This window comes from Pituophis catenifer, unplaced genomic scaffold (assembly GCF_029215685.1).
Source record: "Pituophis catenifer annectens isolate HBS135680 unplaced genomic scaffold, rPitCat1.0.hap2 SCAF_10, whole genome shotgun sequence".
Classification (NCBI taxonomy): Eukaryota; Metazoa; Chordata; class Lepidosauria; order Squamata; family Colubridae; genus Pituophis; species Pituophis catenifer.
In genome coordinates, this window is record NW_027256890.1 from 16,079,798 (window position 1) to 16,099,799 (window position 20,002).

Genomic DNA, 20,002 nt, shown 5'->3' on the forward strand with positions numbered 1-20,002 from the left:
AGAGGGGGGAATCTGATTCTTGAGCTAGCATGCTAGGTATTCAATATTTCCTTGTGGCTCAAACCCCTCTCTTTGTTTTTTTGAAGGATAACGTGGAGCGGAGCTAATGTACCTAGGAATGGGGAATGAAATGTCAGGGGACATTTTACCCCATGCAATCAGTTCTTCAAAGGTAATTATCTGGGAAAGGAGAGAAATTGAACCTGAAAGTTTATACACCAGTCAAGGATAACAAAATTAGTTATATCATTACAGTTAAATGTCTCTGACATTAAAGGGTGCCATATCTGGACAGTTTCTTCCGACTAGCACTACAGCTTCTAGTAACAATAGACATTCAGAAAAACAAGACCTTCATCTGAGGTTCAAACTATGCGATTTTGGTTTAAAGGTAACAAAGATGCCATATTCTGATTTATCAACAAAAGCGTTTAATGCCCCAGGAAACATACATTACCGGTCGTACCTCACTAGGTAACGCTACAATGAGATTTACAGTTTTCAACAGGATCGGGAGAAACAGTAAACATCTCCTACATGTAACAGGTACAGCAGAAGGGAGGGAGATTCAGGGGGGTCCCACCCAACACCCCCAAACAAAACTATCAAGTTTGGAGGGAAAACAACCACCTTGCCAGTCACTGGTCAGTTCAGATGAGGACACTGGCCGGCATATTCAGTCCAGCGATGGCTAGCAAAAATGCTTTCTGCTGGAAATCCTCTGGCATTTCAGGTGCGTTGAGTGACCAACGGGGCCAGGGCAATCATCCTACTGACCTAGGGACTATTTTTTCCTTAGAAAAAAAAAACGGTTTCAGGGGAAGGGTTTGAAAAATCTTAAACTACATACACACGCAGAGGTGCCGGTCTGTCTATCTATCTACGTAGATCTGAAAATCGGAGGTAGCATTTGTGTCCCCTTTGGGTCCTTGCACGAGGGACTCTTAAAGGAGGAAGAGCAACACTTGGCTTGACCTTCAAAGCAAATCTCTGGCTTCTTTTGACATTTTTTGGCATGTAAGGAAGGATGGCGCTGCCCTATAAAAGTCCAGAAGAGGCTGTGAGAGAGGCCCAAGAGCCCTGCACCTTCTCCTTGGGCTGGTCCTCTTCTCAGATGTCCCTGCTCTGTGGCCGCTGTGCTTGAAGGGCCACCTGAGAAGTGGAAGGCAACTCTCTCTTCTTTTCTGAACAAGATAAAATTGCATTTAGTACAGACAAAACTAAAAGTAACCATTAAAATAACAACACCGCAAAGGGGTCAGCTTTTTCCCATCCGGGGTGTGTGCTTCAGCTTCCCCAGGGTCGGTTTTGCCGAGGGTTGAAGTCCGTCTCCCGTGTTCTTCCAGGAGAGGAGGTTGCAAAGGGCTGGAGGCTCGCTTGGCGTGGCCTCCCTCAGATGGGTCAAGGGCGACAGGTCCACCTCTCCCGCCAGGTCCTCGGAGGCCAGGTCGAGGCTGCCCAGCTTGGCAAGAGAGTTGGAGCGCTTCAGCGGAGAGGAGACGGTCAAGCCGGCCAGCCGCAGCCGGGTTTCAATCTCCTGCGTCCGCTGTTTCACCAGCCCGGGCTTCCCATGGACGCTGTGGATGCTGTCGCTGCTGGAACTCCGTGTTAGGTTGGAGCTCCTCGAAGATGACGGGGTGTAGGAGATGGTCTTCAGGAAGTCTTTTGTGAAGGTGCTCATGTGGTCCGCCTTGGAGGAGACGGGTGTGGAGGTCTTCTGGGAGGCTTCAGCAGCAAGAAGGGTCTTCAGGAGCTTCTCCGAGACATCCTGAGAGGAAGGCTGCAGCTGGCCCTCAACAACGACCATCTCCTGGGGCTCCTCTTCCAAGATAGTCGCCACATCAGTTGGGGTTCCGGAACACTCCTTGCCCTGCCCGGCTGTGTCGGATGGTGGGGCCTTGAGGCGCTCCAGTTCCTTTGTGTGCTTGCGGACTAAACCAGCTTTCTGAAGCTGAAGAAGAGACTCCTGGTGCTGCATCAGATAGCTGTTTGTGGTTGGCTTCTCCAGATCTTTGCTGAAGAGCAAGTATTTCAAGTCCTTTGTCTGCCTAGCATCTTTTCTTGGAAAAGGATCGTGCTTGAAGACCGGGCTTCTCTCACAGAGAGAATATCTTGAGCCAAGCGAGGCACCTCCTGGCGCTTTAGGGGCCTCCCTGGGCTTTTCAGAAGGGCCACAGGGCCAGCCTGAAGCTGGCCGATCGGGACTGACGTCCTGGGCCTCGTTTCCCACAACCATCGGGAGCAAACTATTGGCTCTCGGCCCCTGGGATTCCTTCAGAGGCGCCTTGCAGAAGGCCTGCTCCAGAAACGTTGGGAAGGGGGGCTGGGTGCAGACGGTGGCATGGTGGCCGGGGGCTTCCGCCGGCAGGATTTCCGGGGAGTCCCTGAAGGCTTCAGGAGGGGACCCCCCCAAGGGATACATGCAGTCGGTGCAAGACTTGTAGTGGGGCTTGACTTTGTGGAGGATCCCAAACAGGGCTTCATGCTGGAAAGGAGAAAAGAGAGGATGAAAGGAGAAGCATCCCCCCCCCCAGTCCTTGGAGAGAAGGAGAAGCCCCTTCCTCAAAGGGCCCTGGAGGAGCCCACACGGTTCCCCAGCCAGGTGGGCTGGGCTCTCTGGACAAGGAGGAACTCAAAGTAAGCCTTGGTGGTCAAGAGGGGGACCAGACCCCGGGGCCCCATGAACCCCCCACCCCTCCCAAAGCAGACCCGGCCAAGATCAGCCCTGCCCTTACTTCAAAGTCATCCGGGCAGCTCCTCTTACTGTTGTTGTTATTCAGGTTCTGGCAGTTGTGCCTGCCCTCCTCGTCCAGCGACCGCCGCTTCCATCGTTCAAGGGGCTTCTCCTCCTCGGAGACCTGCAGCCGAGGAACCGTCTCCTCCTTCGGCTGGCTGGCCTCAGGCTTCGGGTGGCTCTCGAGGTCTGCAGCGCTGGACGGCTGGGCCCGCCCCTTGACCTCCGGCTTTCCTGCCTGCAGCTGCCCCAGCAGGTCCTCCTCCAGACTCGAGTCTGCCTCCAGGTCTTCCACCTGCAGACACAGCTCCCGGGGGCCTGGCAAGGAGTCAGAGAGGCGCCGCAAGCAGTAGTGGAGGCCCACCAACTCCAGGGCCGTTCGGCGGTCTGCACAGAGAGGCGGGCCGGGAGGCCCCAGGTCCGCGTCCTCCAGGCTGCCAAGCAGGAAATCATTGGGCCCGGCGGAGCTTTCCGAACTGGGGGAGAATCCGCCTCCCGCCTGCTGTTTCCAGAGCTTGTTGTGGCGCTGTTTGCTAGATGGGGAGAAACAGAGGGGGTGGGAATGCCCAGCTGGGCTCAGAGGCTTCGTGCCTGGGAGAGTCTCAATCATCCAGCCCAAAGGCAACTGGACTTTCTTTGAAAACATTTCGCTTCTCATCCAAGAAGCTTCCTCGGTTTTCAAAGGAAAAACAGGACTCAAAGAGGCTTTGGATTCAGATGGCCAGGTCAGAGGCCGCCAGGGTCAGGGGCAAAAGCACGCAGGAATCCCTGGGGAGGAAAGGGGCTCTCACGGTCTGTGGGAATGGCCTTGGGAGACAGGAGGAAGAACTTCAGTCTAGGCAACGGTTGGATAAGAAGCAGCTAAGACCATAGCAGGAATGGAGGCCGAGAGAGGAAAAAGTCATCCTCCTCTCGGAGTTCATTTCTGAGCTCAGGAACCCAACGTCAAAAGCAGGAGGCTAAGGGGCAGTGTGGACCAACCTTTCCCCTGCCCTCCCCCTGGGGGATCCACCTTACCTGGCATCCAGGATACCCTGATATTCCAGCAGCTGCCTCATGAACCCGGCGTTGGGCCGAGCGATGCTGCGCTTCTGCTTGACGTAATTGTAGGCTTTCTCCAGGGACCACCCAAACTCCTTCATGGCGTAGGCAATGACCGTGGAGGCGGAGCGGCTCACGCCCATCTTGCAGTGAACCAGGCACTTGGAGTGGTTCTTCCTGGAAGAGAAGAGGGATTAGAAGGGGTCAGGAGCAGGGATGGGGCCCTCAAGCCCCCCATGCCCTATTTCAGGTCTCACCTCCCCTGTGCAAAGGCTGCGTGAGGCGGCCTTGGTGAAGCCCTCAAGATGTTGCATTTAATTTACAGTGACGCTGCAACTGGCCCTACTTGGAGGGACAGCTGAAGGGGGCTAGAATCAGGGGGTCCAACCTCCGCAAGACTCGTGGACTTCAACTTCCAGAATTCCTCAGCCAGCTCTGGCTGGGGAATTCTGGGAGTTGAAGTCCACAAGCCTTAAAGATGCCAAGGATGGACACACACACACACACACCCCAGGTTAAAATGTCCATCTTTAAAAGCTGCAGGACCCCTCAGGCTGCCCAGTCTTGGAAGGAAGCCATTCCCAGCCTTCGGGGGAAGGTTTTCCTGGTGTATCTCGCCCAGAGGTCCCAGCGTTGCAACACAGAAATGGAGACCACAAAGTAGCTTCTGGAAACTCACCTGGCTTTGTTGATGAAATGATAAGCCTCGTTCCAGTGGGCGAGAAGGTCGGTCGTTTCTTCGTCATAGACGCGGATGTTGTGGTAGGCAAACAGCCCCGGGAAGAAGTTGTCGATCTCCCTGGTGACGTTTAAAATGTAGTCCACGCTGAAAGGATGGAAGCAGATGGAGCAGCAGGGGAAGGGGAGAAACGGTGGCGTCTCCGTGAGAAAGAAAGGGCCATTAAGAAATCAATACCACTCAGCCCAACCTTACATTGCCGCTTACATCCGAACTCGTACATTTCTGCCCATCTTAAAAACCAGACAGAGCAAGAAATAGACTCTCCGCCACTCTAAAGAAGTTAAAAATTATCTCTCAAATTATGGAGACATGGTTGATTTAGGCTGGCTACCGAAACACCATCTCACAGATCTGATTGTGCTTCCTCTCTTCCCTTGTCTATACTCACGTGAATCAGGAGGGTGTCTGTTGGAGGCATTTTCATAGCCATTTTAATGTTTTAATGGTCTTTACAGTTCTATTGTTTTAAATTGCTTTTAAGATTTTAATTGTAATATATGTTGCTGAATTGTGAGCCGCCCAGAGTCGTTTGCCGAGATGGGCAGCTATAAAAATCCAATAAAGACATAATAATCCTCTCCCTCTCCAGATCTTCCCTCACCCCCCTCACCCCCCCACCCCCGTGGAAGTCCTCCTCTTTGCTCTCCGTAATTTCTGGCCTGATATTCTCCATCTGTTGTGGAGGTTCAGACATCCATCGCACAGGAGGGGAAATATATGAATTCAACCCTGTGCAACAGACCCAGGGACACGCTTTCCCTCTGGCCGTGTGGCCTTTTTCAACCTTGGCCACTTGGGATTCTGCAGGCCCCCTGCAGGCCACTTGCCTAGAGGACCCTGAAGTCAACAAAGTTGGGCTGAACTCACCCTGAGCCCCGAAGTTCCTCCAGGTTCGAGGCGTTCCATTCAGACCCCTGGAAAAAGAATCACAGCAGAATCAAGCAATGGTGCTGGGGCGGGGGGGGGGGGGCTCCCAAGAGAGACCTCCCACGTGTGGATGCTTACCAGGTAGAGGTGGTCGAAGATGAGGGAGGGCTTGTCCATCTGACCCAGGATGAGCAGCATCTCATTGTCAATGAATTCCTTGAATTCTTTCAAATTGCAGCTCATCTGCTTCTCCAGCTGGTTCCGGATCTGCCGAGAGAAGGAGAGAGCTCAGTGCACAGGGCATGCTGAGGGAGGCCAGCCATGGTGAAGGAAGCCTCCGGCTCCCAGCCCTTGGGCTCTCGGGCCTACTTCTTTGGAAGTCACGTTCTCCAGATCTTTGCTCATCATGATGCTCCGGAGTTGGGCCTTGATCAGCCGTTCTGCTCTCTCCCGCTCGGTTGGCCTGGAAGGGAGGAAGGAAGGAAGGCCAGAGTTGTGGTGGACTGCAAATCCAGACAACTGCCTTCCAAGAAAGCATTCTCAGAATTCCCCGAGAGAACAGTAAGCTGGGACAAATGGTGAGCCTTTGTGTCACCTTGTGGCCCACCAGTGGCCAGTGGATCTGGCAGCAGATTTGGACAGTGAGGAGGTTGGGGAGGGACATGGGCCAGTCCTGGAGTCTGGGGAAGGCTCTGATGAGGGCTCTGTATTGGAGGCAGAGAGTGGGCCAGGGCCGTATGCCAGTTATCAGCTGCCTTTGGAGTCAGACATCAGTGAGGCAGAGGAACAGCTGGAGCCTGTTCCCAGTGTGCGCATGTGCAGAGTTGCCAGACGAAGGGAGCAGCTAAAGAACAAGGGTCGACTTGGGAGTAAGGCCACAGGTCGACGATGAAGGGCCCCTCCCAGAGGGAATAAAAGAGGAGCGAAAGGGGAGTGGAGTTTGCAGGAGACAATGTTCATTACTGCATTCTTGCCAAGTATTGCGGTGTCTGAAAGATATCAGCCTGGCCTGATGAAGGTCGGTAATTGTGAGCTATCTCGAAAGACTGGGAGAGGAAAGATTTGGCTGGAGAGAAATTCACGGTAAATTAAATAAATGGTGTTTATCAAGACGAGGACTCGGCTTCGTGCTGCTGGGGAAGCCTTGGTCAGAACATCTTCTTGCTGAAGGTATAAGACCAGAAACAGCTGGGATTCCACAGAGTAGCATCCCAACAGCTGTTTAACCACAAGTGAGAGATGGTCAAGGAAGGGAACTTCTGAAGTACTGAGCAAGGATGGTTAGAGACCCACAACCAACCCTCTGCAAGCACCTGGTTCTCTCCAACACAATACAACCTCTGGTATGCCTGTGTGCCCACGCATACATACCCTTCGCTCCGAATAAAGAGTGGGCATGGGTCTTAGAGAAAGAGGCTTGCAGCTACGGATGTGCCTTGACCGATAAAGCCAACCCCAAATTGTCCATGTCTGCCTGAACATCTCAGCCCTCGTTTGAAGAAGCGGGTTGGTTATGCTCAGGATGCTGTGGGAGACTCAACCTCCTAAAAGTCCCAGAAAGATACTCCTCAAATCCCCAAGATTCCCTTTCTCCGTTTCTCCTCGTTACCCTTTGGAGCGAGGCGAGGAAGGACACCGCTTTCTAAAAGGCCAGAGGGGACAACCCTCCCCCACTGCCCAGAAGGTCATGGCAAAGCAAGAACGGGAGGGACCCACTTGTCCATGTAGAGGGCAGGCGAGTCGGGCCGTGGAGACTCCAGGTCCTGCATGGCGTTCCACTCGTTGAGGCAACTCTGCTCGGAGGCGATGCAGCTCTCGTAGTAGGTGGCCCAGACGAGCGCCATCCCGCCCGGGAAGTAGTTGTGCCTCCGAGCCATCTCGCAAGCCTTGTGGAGGATCTGCAAGGCAGACCTACGAGTGGGGAGACCCAAAGAGATATTGCTCAGCCCTGGCACCCTGAGCAGGAGAAGGCCCAGTCAAGCAGGCACAAAGGAGGACAGTGACTAAACCGACAGGCGCGGCAGAGCCTTCCTGACCACTGCAAGGCCAAAAGAGCTGCTGAGGCCGTCCACGGACCCCCTGGGTGCCTGCAGCAGCCACTGACTTCAGCCTTTGGGGAGGAAGGAGAAGGAGAGGGGGGAAAGGGAGTCGCTCACCACATGGCTTGTACCGAGACGGGTTTGAAGATATGCGTCTTGCCCGCCGTGCTGACGCTGAACCCGCTATCAAAGACAGACAAAAATCGATGCAGCGCACACAGGCCAGGGTGTGGCTCTTCACATGTAAACACACCGCAGCCCTTTCAAAGCAGGCAACAATCTCAGATCAAACCACAAGCAGAGGGGTCTGGGCAGGCAATAAAATTCTACCCCCGAATCTTAGCAGGTGTATCTCTCACACAGCAGGAGGGGCTGGGACAGCCATAGACTGGAACACATTGGCATGGTGTTACAATTTTAAAAAGGTGACAATAGAGTAGAATCATAGAGTTGGAAGGCACCTTGCAGATTCCAACCCCCTGCTAGGCAGGAGACCCTCCTCCTTTCCAGACAAGTGGTTGTCCAGTCTCTTCTTAAAAGCCTCCAGTGATGGAGCATCCACAACCTCTGGAGGGAAGCCCTTCCACTGATTAATTGTTCTCACCATTATGAAATTTCTCATTAATTCTTCTCTCCTTCCATGGTTTCTTGCCCTGCCTTCTGGAGAATAGGTGGACCCCCTCGTCTTTATCACAGCCCCTCAAATACTGGAACACGGCTGCCATGCTCCCCCTAGTCCTCCTTTTTAATTAGACACGACACACCCAATTCCCGTAACTGTTCTTCATACGTTTTAGCCTCCAGACCCTTAATCATCTCTGTTGCTCTTCTCTGGAATCCTACTGGAGATTGGGCAGGTGAGAGATGGAACCACGTGAGACTTAGAGGGGGGAACTCAGCAGCTCTTTGCACAAGGAGCCACCCTGCCCCCCTCCAGGAACTGTTCACCACAGTCTCACCCCCACCCCACCCCCCACCCCAGCTTCGCCATCTCCTGCCAGCCCTCCAGGTCCTCCCTCTTCTTACCCGTCTCCATCCAGGTGGATCTTTGTATCGCTCCACAGATGCAACACCATCCCAATGGTACAACTCTGGCTGTGGGGAAAGAGGGACGGGAGGTCCAGGGCTGCTGATTGGGTGGGCAGGAGGAGCCAGCCCTGTTCTTCCAAGGCTCCCTCAGGCCTTCGCCCCTCACCTCTCCTTGCTGGAAAAGTCCACGCCCAGGAGAATGTTCTCCTCGGTGTCTTGGCGCCCAGTGCTGTAGACCACCACCATGTACCTCACGCGATCGCTCCAGGCACTTTCTAAGCGCACGGCCTAAAAACCAGCAAGGCAGTTCTCAGCACTCATCCCTTTGGACAAACCTCTCTTTAGCTACGTATTAGTTTAGCTAGGGATGTTTCTGGCAAGACAAAAAGAAGAGGGTTTAATTCAATTTTCTCCAACCCACCGGCTGCCCTCTAAATATACGTTGGACCGCATCTCACACTGTCTTCCGGGTGGCACAAGGCAGGGAAGGGTAGCTGGGAATTATGGGAGTTCTAATCCGATGCCCCCGGAGGGCACCAGGCTGCCTTCTTCAGATCTAGAGAGAAGATCTCAGTAAAGGCAGATGAAGGCCAGATCCCGCCATCTAAGTGATGTTCTTGTGTTCTTCAAGCAGCAACGTCAGTGAGTCAATACTTCGATTTCAGGAGATCAAGGGTACTCACAACCAAGCATTGATGGCTGAAGCTAGGAGAAATGATGGTTGGGGATACCCTGCTTCCAATGCTACTTTGATTGACAGGAATAGGTTTTCTCTTCATAGATCTACCCTATGCTCCCAAGCGACTCCTTTCGCGAAGGTTTGATCTACTGGGATAAGACCGCTGCTGCATGGGGCAAGACCAAGACAAGGATTTGGCAAGTCCTCTTACCAACTTGATTCTGTCCTCACAGCGAAGGAGGTTGATCATCACCTGAAGGTGCTGCGGCAAATCTCCTGTGGAGGCACAGGTAGCATAAATCATCAGGTGCATCTCCTAGACCCGTTTTGGTGCATCAACTAACCCAGCTCTCCATCCAGCCCTGGTCATTGGCATAGCCCAGTCCCCTAGGACACTGTTTCTCAACCCTGGCAACTCGAAGGTGGATGGACTTCGATTGCCGCTGGGTGAGGAATTCTGGGAATTGAAGTCCACCCATCTTAAAGTTGTCTGAGGTTAATGATCTACCATGACTCCCAGGAAAAGATTAAGAGTCATAAGGTTATCTCGCTTTTGCTGTCTGCTCTCTCTGAAGCCTCCTTAATAAGCCATCATAATACTTCTCAAGAACTTCCTGATGTCCAACCACAGATTTAGGACAGCAGAAGAGCTCCTTGGTCCCCAGGCAGGAAGGCTTCCAAACACAGGATGGGACTGAAGTGGAAATATAAAGTACGGACTCCACTACCTTATCTTCCCAACTTGATGTCCTGCAGAGGGCACTAGTTGAACGAAAGCTAGTTTTGGCCCTAGCTAGCTTGCCTGGCCCCACATCCAAATCCGATTTGGAACTGTCACCCCATATCCCCAAGACGTCTCTGGAATTAGCAATTCCCAAACAGTCACCCTTCCATCTCATCCTCCAGGGTGAAAGGCCGACCCCAAGGGTCCATCTGGTTGCATCCCGAGAGACCTCATCTGTGCCAGGGGTGAAATCCAGCAGGTTCTAACAGGTTCTGAAGAACCGGTAGGGAAAAATTTTGGATTTCACCCCTGATCTGTACCCTCCGTAGACACTGAACAAGGTTCTTCCGGTAAGAGCTGCCAAGCGAACCCAGGACCCGTGATCCTGGAGCCCATCCTCCGAGCTCCTCCTTGCCCTTGGCAGGACCAAGGGGGAAAACAATCCATGCCCTTTGGCTCCCAGGGTGCCCACCCTCACTTACCACCTTTCTCCTCCGCACTGGCTTTTCCTAAGCGGTTCTACCCAAGTTACCTGGAGAGAGGCCGGAAGGACGTTACCTGCATGTTTGTGAGGATGCAGGAGACTCCGGGGCGGCCCTTGCGGACTGTTTCCTTGCTGCAGGAATAACGCAGCTCCTTTGACCATAAAAAAGCTCTCGCTTAAGCTGCAACACAAAGAGGCAGAGCAGCAGGTCAGGTGGGGGAGGGACGGAGGCAGGGTGGGCAGCAGACGGACTCCTGTGAGGCAACCTCAAGATTTCTGGGAAGGGAAAAGGAGCCTTGAGGTTCAGCTCAATCCTGGTGCCTCCAAAGACAAGACCGGGTCATTTTCTTGGACGCGATGCGTGGTTGCCTTTCTCTGAAAGGATTTTTTGGATTCCCAGTCTAGTCTATTCTTTGCTGACAGTCTCCCCTCCAAGTACAAGTCCCTGCTTAGCTTTTCTCCACGAGCAGCTACATCTAGGGTGACCAAGTGGAACCAAGTAATCCCACCAACCAATTGGATCCAGGTGGGAAAGAGAGCAGCCGGTTTTTGTCAGGCTGAAGGAGATGCGATCCTCGCTCCAGCTTGCACTTATCACAGGCACTGCAAACCAAGGACAGATTTACTTTCTAATTTATTTTTTTCAGTTTAAAGGCTACAAAGCCAATAAACGGTACTGTGATCTCCAAATAAAGTAAGTTCTCCTTCTCCCTCATCATGAAAACGGAAGGACTCCCTGCTCTCCCCACTCTTGGCCCAAGAGCCGGTGGCTCATCCTTTCAGCGGTTCTGGTAACGTTAGGACACAATTAGTGGGACCAAAGGATTGTGCCCGATCCCTTCCACACACTGGAGGCCTTGTTCCCCAGCCAAAAGCCAGCGGCACCAAGCCAAGCTTTAAGGGAATGACTTAAGTGCTTGTCAGAGGGAGATGAGGAGGCTTAGCTGCTAGCAAATGATTTCAGAAAGGCGTCTGGCTTCCCGTCAGAAGCAGACGGCGTAATTTTCCATCGGGGTTAGATGCTGGTCTGCTTCAGGAGGTGTGCCGACAAGAGTTTTGGAGGAAAAAGATAAGAACCTTCAAACAGAATTGTGTAATGACCCTGGGTTATCCGATTCCACAAGGGAGGTTACGAGCCAATGTGTTTTTTTTTTTAAAAAAAAAGTTTGTCCCTCTCACCCCATTCAGCTCCATTTTCACATGGGGATTTATAACGAGCCTTCTAGGCTGGGCTTGGAGGTGGGAAGAAGTGGGATCCAACCTGGAGAATTCACTGGAACAGGGGTCTCCAACCTTGACAACTTTAAGACTTGTGGACTTCCAACTCCTAGAATTCTGGGATTTGAAGTCCACAAGTCTTAAAGTTGCCAAGGTTGGAGACCCCTGCACTAGAAACATCTCCCAAGCCAGTCTCGCAGCCAGGATTCGATGAGAATGGGCTTCTTCGGTATGTTTTCTAAGGCTGTCCCCAGAAAAACTGCAGGCAAGTGAGCCATTCCGCTTTTTAAAGGTTATATAAACACTGTTTTAGCCCAGGACAGGAAACTGGCCCACCTAGTGAAGACTGATAGCAACAAAGAATAATTTGGAGGATATTTGTCCAATTGTTTAAAGCAAGGGTGTCCAAACTGAGCAACTTTAAGACTTGAGAACTTTAACTCCCAGAATTCCCCAGCCAGCATGAGTCTCTGGATCTTCACTTTCATTCAAATATGGTCAGTCTACCATCTTTGGAGCCCAACCAAGCAATAAGTCTATTTTACAGAGAAAGAACTGATACGATAGTATTGTCCTAGGAAAGGAGGATATCCACACTCACCTGATTAAACACGTAGAGTATAGGCTGCAGAAAGGGTCTCACCCACCCACCCCAGAAGCTGCTACTCCCACCTGACAACGTGACCAGCTGAATCTGTGTGAGATCCCATCAAGTCTGCATTTCACCGGACCATAAAATCCATCAGAAGGCTGGCTGCTAGTTGACCAAGCCTTTTATCTGATTAACAGTCCTGAACCTCAAATGTCAAGTGAGACTTGATTCACAGCCCCAGGCTGAAAAAAAAGTCAGAATGGACATTGGGGTCAGCGTACAATGAGTGACACTGATGGGAAGTCTGAGAAAACACGCGAAGTCTGACAGGACACCTTTCCCGACATTTCCTGCCATTCGGAGAACAACTGCACACAATTCCTGTTTATGATCAAAGGGAGAGGAATTACTAACTGCCCATAATCCTGACCACGGCACAATCAGGCTCAAGTGAGATCATCCCACAGCCATCAACTCAACCCAAGAAAAGCCCACTCCGACAGCTTCCTTTGGTGGCCAAGTATTCAACCCATCGGACAAAGGATTTGTCAAAGGATTTATTAGCAACAAGAAATGTAAGAAAAGGGACATACATTCCCCGTCCTTCAGTGGTGACCTCAGCAATCAACCACAGGATCCTCTCCATAACATGAGTCCAGCCACACATTTGGCCTTAAGCCCCATCAAGAGAAAATCAACCATTAAAATCAGCAGCCTAACCCAACCGTTTCTGCAGCTGAATTCCCACCAGCTCAGGTGAAGCTTGGAGCAAACACGGCTGAGAAGCCTTCACGGAAAAACACAACTCACCCCCCCCACCCCCAGAACGGAGCCTCAAGACCTTCTGAAGGTCTCAGCCTCTAGCAAAGCTGTAGGAGCAGGAAGGCCGCAGCATACGTACGGCTTGGGATGGGGCTTCTTTAAGCAGCCGAAACATCTTGCGGCCCCAAAGGACAGGCAGAAGGTAGCAAAGTCAGAAAGGTTCATAACCACGTCTTCAAGTCATTGTGCTGAGCTTCTCGACATTCCTTGGTGGGAATGAAAAAGCCAACCGATCCTTCTGGGCGGAGGAGGGAGGACTCTCCACGTCACTCGGGAATGGAGGACTTTTATGGAGCCCTAAACCTCCCCCCCCCACGATATCTTCTTGGCCCCAAACAAGCGCAAGGACCTGCCCTCGTCCATCCTGATGAAAGAGGGCTTTCAAAAGGAAAGGGGGACCGAGTGATGCTCGTGAGATCCCGCCCCTCCCACAGCCTTTGCTCGCTCACCAGCTCCGTGAAGCTGCTTTGCTTCCTTAGCAGGACAGATCCTCTGGGCTGTCCTTGGGAGAGTCAAAGGGGTCAGCCTGAGGGACGAAGGGCTGGCATTCCTCACCGCCCACCTCAGGACTTGCATGTGGTCCTGGGAGAGTAAGACCACCTCTGGGGAATCTGGTTAGGGTCCAATTTCAGTGGGCAGCATTTGAGAAGCAGACAGAGGGAGACGAGACAGCTTGGAAACCAACTATCCTAGGAGACTTTTCCGTGGAAAATAAAAGCCTTCCTGGGTCTCCTGAGCTCAATGCACTGGCAAGGATGATGGCAGTTGTTGTCCTAGTATATCCAGAAGGGCACAGGGGCGAAATCTGGGTCATGAATCGTTCAGAACTCACTACTGTCCAACCAAAAGTTTAGTCATGGACCATCTTCATTTTAAATGCTGGTGTGGGAGGAGAAGTTGAGACACCCGCCCAAAGCTGGTTTTCCTTCTCCCATAAATGTTTACCTATGAAAACATTCAGGAAGGAGAACGGAAAACAGGGCACCTAAAGTCTGAAATACTCACACGTCTAAGGAGCAGCCAATGAGTTCAGAACAGAATAGAATAATGTATCGGTTCTGTTTCTCTCAATCCATTTCAGACTCATGTGGAGATGAACAGAGCCCCCTCTTGTCCCTCAACCGTTTGGAGAACTCACAGGACCTCCTTCCCAGCCGAGGAAGCAAGGAAAGCCATATCTAACTGGAGCCGCAGAAGGAAATTAAGGCATGGGAATGGAATCGCAGAGCTGGCTCTCAACCCCGTAGAGCCAGCCAAAGGCCCCGCTGTCAGATCTCAAAGACTTGTGGCAGGTTTGTGGTTGAGGGTCTGCTTCTTTGAGAAAAAGTTGGGTGGGGGGAGGCCACGTTCTGCACATCCCTCCTCCAGGTTTCAAAGACCCTGCCCTTGTTAGGGGCTCTTGGACAGCAGTGTCATCAACTTTCAGTGCCGAGACCCTTGCCAGCTTTGAGACCTTCCAAAGTTCTATATTCCCCCCAAAAAACCAGAGTTTTTAACGTGGCTTTTCTAAGACTCAAGATCCTGAAATTCAAAGAATAGACATCTCTGCTTCAGCTACAGCACCACGTAGCCCAAAGGCCAGGAAGGTCCTTCTCTTGGACATTCCCCTTCTGGGGCTCCCCCCGCAAAGGGTCTGGCACAAGGACTGTCAAAAATGAGTCAATCCATAATGAAGAGTTGATCGATGGCCATGATTTGTTCAGAGAGGACATCTCCAGAAAAGGAAGCGCTGTGCGAGGGTCACCTCTCAGAGGGATCTGCTTGGCTTTTCCAGAAGCAATTCAAGGAATTACTTTTAGCTCTGGGAAGGTCCAACCTTTGGCCGGCCGTCCAAAGGTGCCTGAAGCAACCCTGAGGGGCACTGAGGAGCAGAGCGGTTGGGTCTTCTGGAGGCATCATCTCGTTGGTCTCAGGGGAAACCCAGCCCCCACCGTGCCTCTTGGCCGAATGGCCAGAAGGGCTGAAGGAGGAGTGAGCTTTGGGGCTGGAGAGCTTCGCTCGCTGTGTCTGCAGAGCTGCACCAACAAAAGCTCTTTGTGAGGGGCCATTGTGTGGCTGCTGAGGCGTGGGCCGCCTTTGCTGCCAGAAATTCCAAGCCGCGTTTCCAGAGACCCCAGGTCACTCACAGCACGGATGCAAAGTCTCTTTCGGGGTAAGATGGGGGGAGGGGGAGGTAGAGAGAAGAAATCTTTTGAGGAACCCACAAATTTCTCAGCAGAAGGAAGTGGCGGGCGAGGCAGGCCTCGGGATCTTGGGATCCACTTTATTCCAATTCTAATTCTTGTGGGGTTAGGCCTACCCGAGCGGCCTGAGCAGAGGAAGGCGGCTGCGTTGGGACCAATCCAGGGGACGGGCGAGGGGGAGGGGGGCTTAATCCCCCATTTCCCATCGTGCAACAGGCTTGGGAGAAACACAAAGGAGTTCTTTTCCAGGAGGGTCATTGCAATGCAAGCAAGGACCCCCATTTAAGTGAAGACCGGCCCCATCCCCCTCCAACCTCCCTGGGGATAAAAGCCTTGCCGATAGATAATGAATGCGGGGGGGTGGGGGAGAGCCAGACTCCCACCCCACCCCAGCAGAGACCATGCCATGAAATATGAACACGCAAGAGCTGACCTCCAGAGTTATGCCTTTGCAGGCCAAGTGTCCTGCGGGCATCAGCGCCTGATTCCGAGGGTCAGTCTGAATCTCTATAGACCCCAACGGCCTGGAATTGGGAGCCTTCTCCCCTACCAATGGGACCATTATCAAAGTTTGCCCTGGATGATGGGTGCTAAAGTAGTCCATTTGCAGCCCGGGTCAGCATCAGAGGGCAAGACTCACTTCCTAAGCACTGATATTTACCTTTAGCATCCTTCAGGACAGGTGTTTCTGCCTTTACCTGCGCTGGCTGGCTGGTCGGTCCAGCAGACAAGGGAAATCCCCCTTGTCAAGCCCAGACAAGGAAATCGGGAGGAGAGCTCACCCACCCTCTGTCCTTCTGCCTGGGCCCTTCGCAGCTCACCCACCACCCTGCTACCATCCAGATTAAACTCTGGCTGAAAAGCAGACTTTGGGAAATGAGATTCAGTCACTCTTTGGAAGGCAAGTGCAGGCCGGGCTCCCCAACGGCTCGGAGGGGAAGGAGGGCCTGCCGCCGGGAGCTGCTGGACATCCCTCAAGGGGGCACCCAGGGTCCTGGGCGGCCACTCCAGAGGACCCAAGTGGTCATTGTCCGGTCGGTGAAGTCAGCGAGGGACCCTGCTGGAGGTGGAAGCTGCGGACTCTACCCACTGGTTCAAAAACAGGATGCTGACTCACATCCTGGCCAGGTTGCAGGGTTGAGGCTTTACCACAACAAGGAGGCCCTTCGGTGGGCCGGGGAGACCGTGGCCTGGGAACCAGCTGGCAACTCAGATAGGGGGCTGGTGGGCTGCCTGCAGGGAAACCCTCAGAAACCAGGGGACAAAATGTGGCCAGGAAATCTCTCATGCTCGGGGTCAAGACCACAAACAAGGCTTGGGCCAGGTACTTGGAGGGGGGGGGTCAGGAACCCCCAGCAAGGCTTTCTTTGCAGCTTAACTTTCTGCTTCTGATGGCGTTCGGCCTTTGGACGTCATTTTAATCCTGCTTCTTGCACTGTTTTACTCCCTCTTTAGGATAAGCCTTGCTGCTCTGGGTGGGACTAAGAAACCAGCATTTATGGACAACGGGTGGCTTATTCTCCCCTCGTCATATCCTGGGGGAGAGATTTGCTTTTGGGCCTGCAATTTGAGCGGTGGGCTTGTACGACCAGTTTGCAAAGCGCTGCCTATTGGGTCACTTTGGCTGCTTGCTAGAAACTGCCTGGGCCGTTCCAGGGCAGGGTCACTTCGGTCCCTGCAAAGATCTGGACGAAACTGTGTCACGCAAAAGCCAGACCGGCTGGCAGAGATGGAATGAGAGCGCCCCCCACGGACCAAAAGGGACAATAACACACCAATCTGCCCTTCAGCCTTTGGACTAAGGGCACCGGCCGGCCGGCCGGCATTGCAGCTTCACCGCCAGGCAGGACCCCACCGTTCCCGCCACTGAGCTGATGGACAGTCTGAAGAGGGACCAGCGGCTTCCACGGGCTCCATGGAAACACAGATGCCACCTAGCTGGCACCCCCAGTGGGCAGCCAGTGCCAGTCTGCTGTCCTATCCTTTCCCCTGGCAGAGATGCCTTGGTTTGGTCAGCTGATCTTTGAATGGCAGTCAGCAGGTAAGTGCTGATGAGTAGACAGGACTCACTGCATGGGGGCAATGTTGGTGCGCCCGCCCCAAGGCTGCACCCCATTTGCAAGATCCTAGTTTCGCCCCTTGGAGACCCTGGTTGTGAGGAAGGTTGGAGCCCTGAAAGCACTTGCTTTCCCCTCCTGGGAATTCGCCTGAAGTCCTTTTATACTATCACTCTGTTCCACTTTGGGACAGTTTTTAAAGTAGGAATAAAACCATTGCGATTACATACAGACGATAATAGCCCCACCTTCACAGACAAACCGAGATTGTAAAAATAGTACAGAATAGCCAACAAGGTTCAAACTGTATCCCCAAAACCCAGGAAGATAAAAAAAAGGAACTTGATTGTTCTTCTGAAAATGCAATTCTTTTCCACGAAATTTCCTGCCATCAGACCCCCAGAGCAGGGGTGAAATCCAGCAGGTTCTGACAGGTCCTGGAGAACCAGGAGCGGAAATTTTGAGTAGTTCAGAGAACCATTGAATACCACCTCTGGCTGGCCCCAGAGTGGGGTGGGAATGGAGATTTTGCAATATCCTTCCCTCAGGAGTGGGGAGGGAATGGGGATTTTGCAGTATCCTTTCCCTGCCACGCCCATCAAGCCACACCCATCAAGCCACACCACGCCCACAGAACCGGTAGTAAAAAAAATTGGATTTCACCACTGCCCCAGAACCTGGGCATGTGGCTTTAGCACAGAATCTGAGCATGCGGGAGTGCTAAGCCAGGACCCCGATGTACTCCTGCACCTCTAAATGTGAGCTAACTCAGTTATTGGAGAACCTGATGGCTGTGACTGAAACAGCACCCCAGCTGGCACACCAAGGTTTACACGGAAGACGTGGCAATAACTAGGTAACCCATGGGTGTGGCACTCTCCCAGTTCCCGAGGGGTGCCAGGCGAGTGAAAAACTCTAGAGCAAGTAGGGGAATGGTCCATGCCTACCTTAGGTTGAGTTTGCGTTCCTCATCGCTGCCAACGTCCAGCTGATGGGGGGGTGGGGGGAAAGCAAGAATTAAGCCCAGCACAATCTCAGTCACACTTCCAAAGAGCTGCAATGAAAGACGTATTCCTGGCGGCCCACCTACCTTCCGAGGGCTTGGAGGAACACCAGGGCTCCTCCTGGAAGGTAGGTTAGGCAGATGGGGCATCTTAAGGCCATCCGGTGGGATTTAATAGTGTCTGCTATAAACCTTGTTCCCTTACCTCCAGCTAAAGGGGCCCTCATCTCCCATCATCTTGGCAATGCTGGGAAAGGCTCTCGGCTCCTGTGGTCGTAATTTCCCCATGCATTAAAATGAGAGGCTTGCATTGATCTTCAGGAGGGCTCCTGCCTGTCTCCGAGGTTTAATTCTCGATTCGGTTCCTTGATTTGGGCAATCGTGCCCAGCCACAGTCTCCAGCCGGGCCCTCCACGGAGCTTTGGGCTACATTTATTCTCCCGTTTGGTGATCAGGGAAAGTCAGAGGTGATTTAAGGCTCTGCTGTTTTGTTTTCAGCTCCCTAATCACAAAGGGCTGCCTGGCTGAAAGGAAGGTTTGCCTTTCCAATATGGGAGCAAAGTCACTGGAAGGGCTTGGAAATAAAGGGGGGGAGATGCCGTCCCCCCCCCAGCCCCATCCAGAGCCCCTCACCCCCAAACCGCCTGCAGGGAGCCTCCCCCCCCCAGCAAAGCTGGCCCACCCCTCCCCCCTTCTTAGTCCCCCCTGATTTTAATCCCAACTTTCCCAACTGTAGCCGCGGGGAATAGACCCCCCCACGCCCCCCCTCCTTGCCCAGCGCCCCACCTTCCTAGCCAGAGCAGGAAGGGGGTTCAGTTCATTTAGGGCAGGAGGGTCAGTAGAGACCCCCCCCCGTCATTTCAAGGCAGGCAAAATCCGGGCTCAGCCTCTTGTGGTGTGTGCCGAACTCCCCGGGGACAGACCCTGCCCCCCAACGCCTCCCCCTCCCCTCCCCCGGGGGAGTTTTCCGTGGGAACCAGACCCCCCCCCCCTTTAAAGGGGCGGCTGCCCGGCGGGGGGCAAACCTCTGCTGGCGTCCCTGCGGGCACAAAGGCGGCCGGGGGGGGGGGCAGAGGGTCCCGGCCTGAGCTGGGGGGCTGGGGCGGGGGCGGGCGGGGGTCTCACCTCGCTGGCGCTGGCCGAGGAGGAGGCGGCGCTGGGCGTGGGCGAGCGCTGCAGGGTGACCAGCGCCATGGCCGGAGCGGCGGAGCGCGGGCGGCAGCCAGGCCGGCCGGGGAGGAGCCTGCCGGGCGGCGGAGGAAGCCGCCTCGCGCCCGGGGGCCGCCGGAAAGGGCTCGCCCCGCACCCGCCGAGGAGGAGGAGGAGCAGCCGGCAGCCCCGGCCCTGGCCCCGCATCGCCCCCGAAGGAAGGGAGGAAGGAAGGAAGGAAGGAAGGGATGGAAGAAAAGGAGAAGAAGGGAGGAAGGAAATGGTAGAAGAGAAGGAGAAGAGGAGGGAAGGAAGGAAGGAAGAGATGGAAGAAGAAGGAGAAGAGGAAGGAAATAGAAGAAGAGAAGGAAGGAAGGTGTGGAAGAAGAGAAGGAGAAGTGGAAGGAAGGTGTGGAAGAAGAAGGAGGAGGAAGGAAATAGAAGAAAAGGAGAAGAAGGGAGGGAGAAAGGGATGGAAGGAGGAGGAGGAAGGAAATGGAAGAAGAGAAGGAGAAGAGGAAAGAAGGAGGGAGGAAGGAAGGAAGGAAGGAAGGAAGGAAGGGATGGAAGAAGGAGGAGAGGAAGGAATGGAAGAAAAGGGGAAGGAAGGAAGGAATGGAAGAAGAAGGAGAAGAGATG

At 53.4% G+C, this 20,002-nt stretch overlaps 1 protein-coding gene across 1 annotated transcript; it reads right to left on the minus strand.

Moving 5' to 3' along the window:
* Positions 1-447: 447 nt before the first annotated feature.
* On the minus strand, positions 448-19,746 carry SSH1 (slingshot protein phosphatase 1). The gene is made up of 15 exons (XM_070950347.1): positions 19,340-19,746; positions 18,159-18,199; positions 10,414-10,520; positions 9,343-9,407; positions 8,619-8,740; positions 8,450-8,518; positions 7,541-7,606; positions 7,101-7,295; positions 5,754-5,847; positions 5,523-5,651; positions 5,385-5,431; positions 4,455-4,601; positions 3,752-3,952; positions 2,736-3,267; positions 448-2,485 (listed from the first exon to the last, which is right to left on the minus strand). The coding sequence occupies exons 1-15, from the start codon at positions 19,568-19,570 to the stop codon at positions 1,259-1,261; spliced, it is 3,273 nt and encodes a 1,090-aa protein (XP_070806448.1). The 5' UTR covers positions 19,571-19,746; the 3' UTR covers positions 448-1,258.
* Between the last annotated feature and the right edge of the window lie 256 nt (positions 19,747-20,002).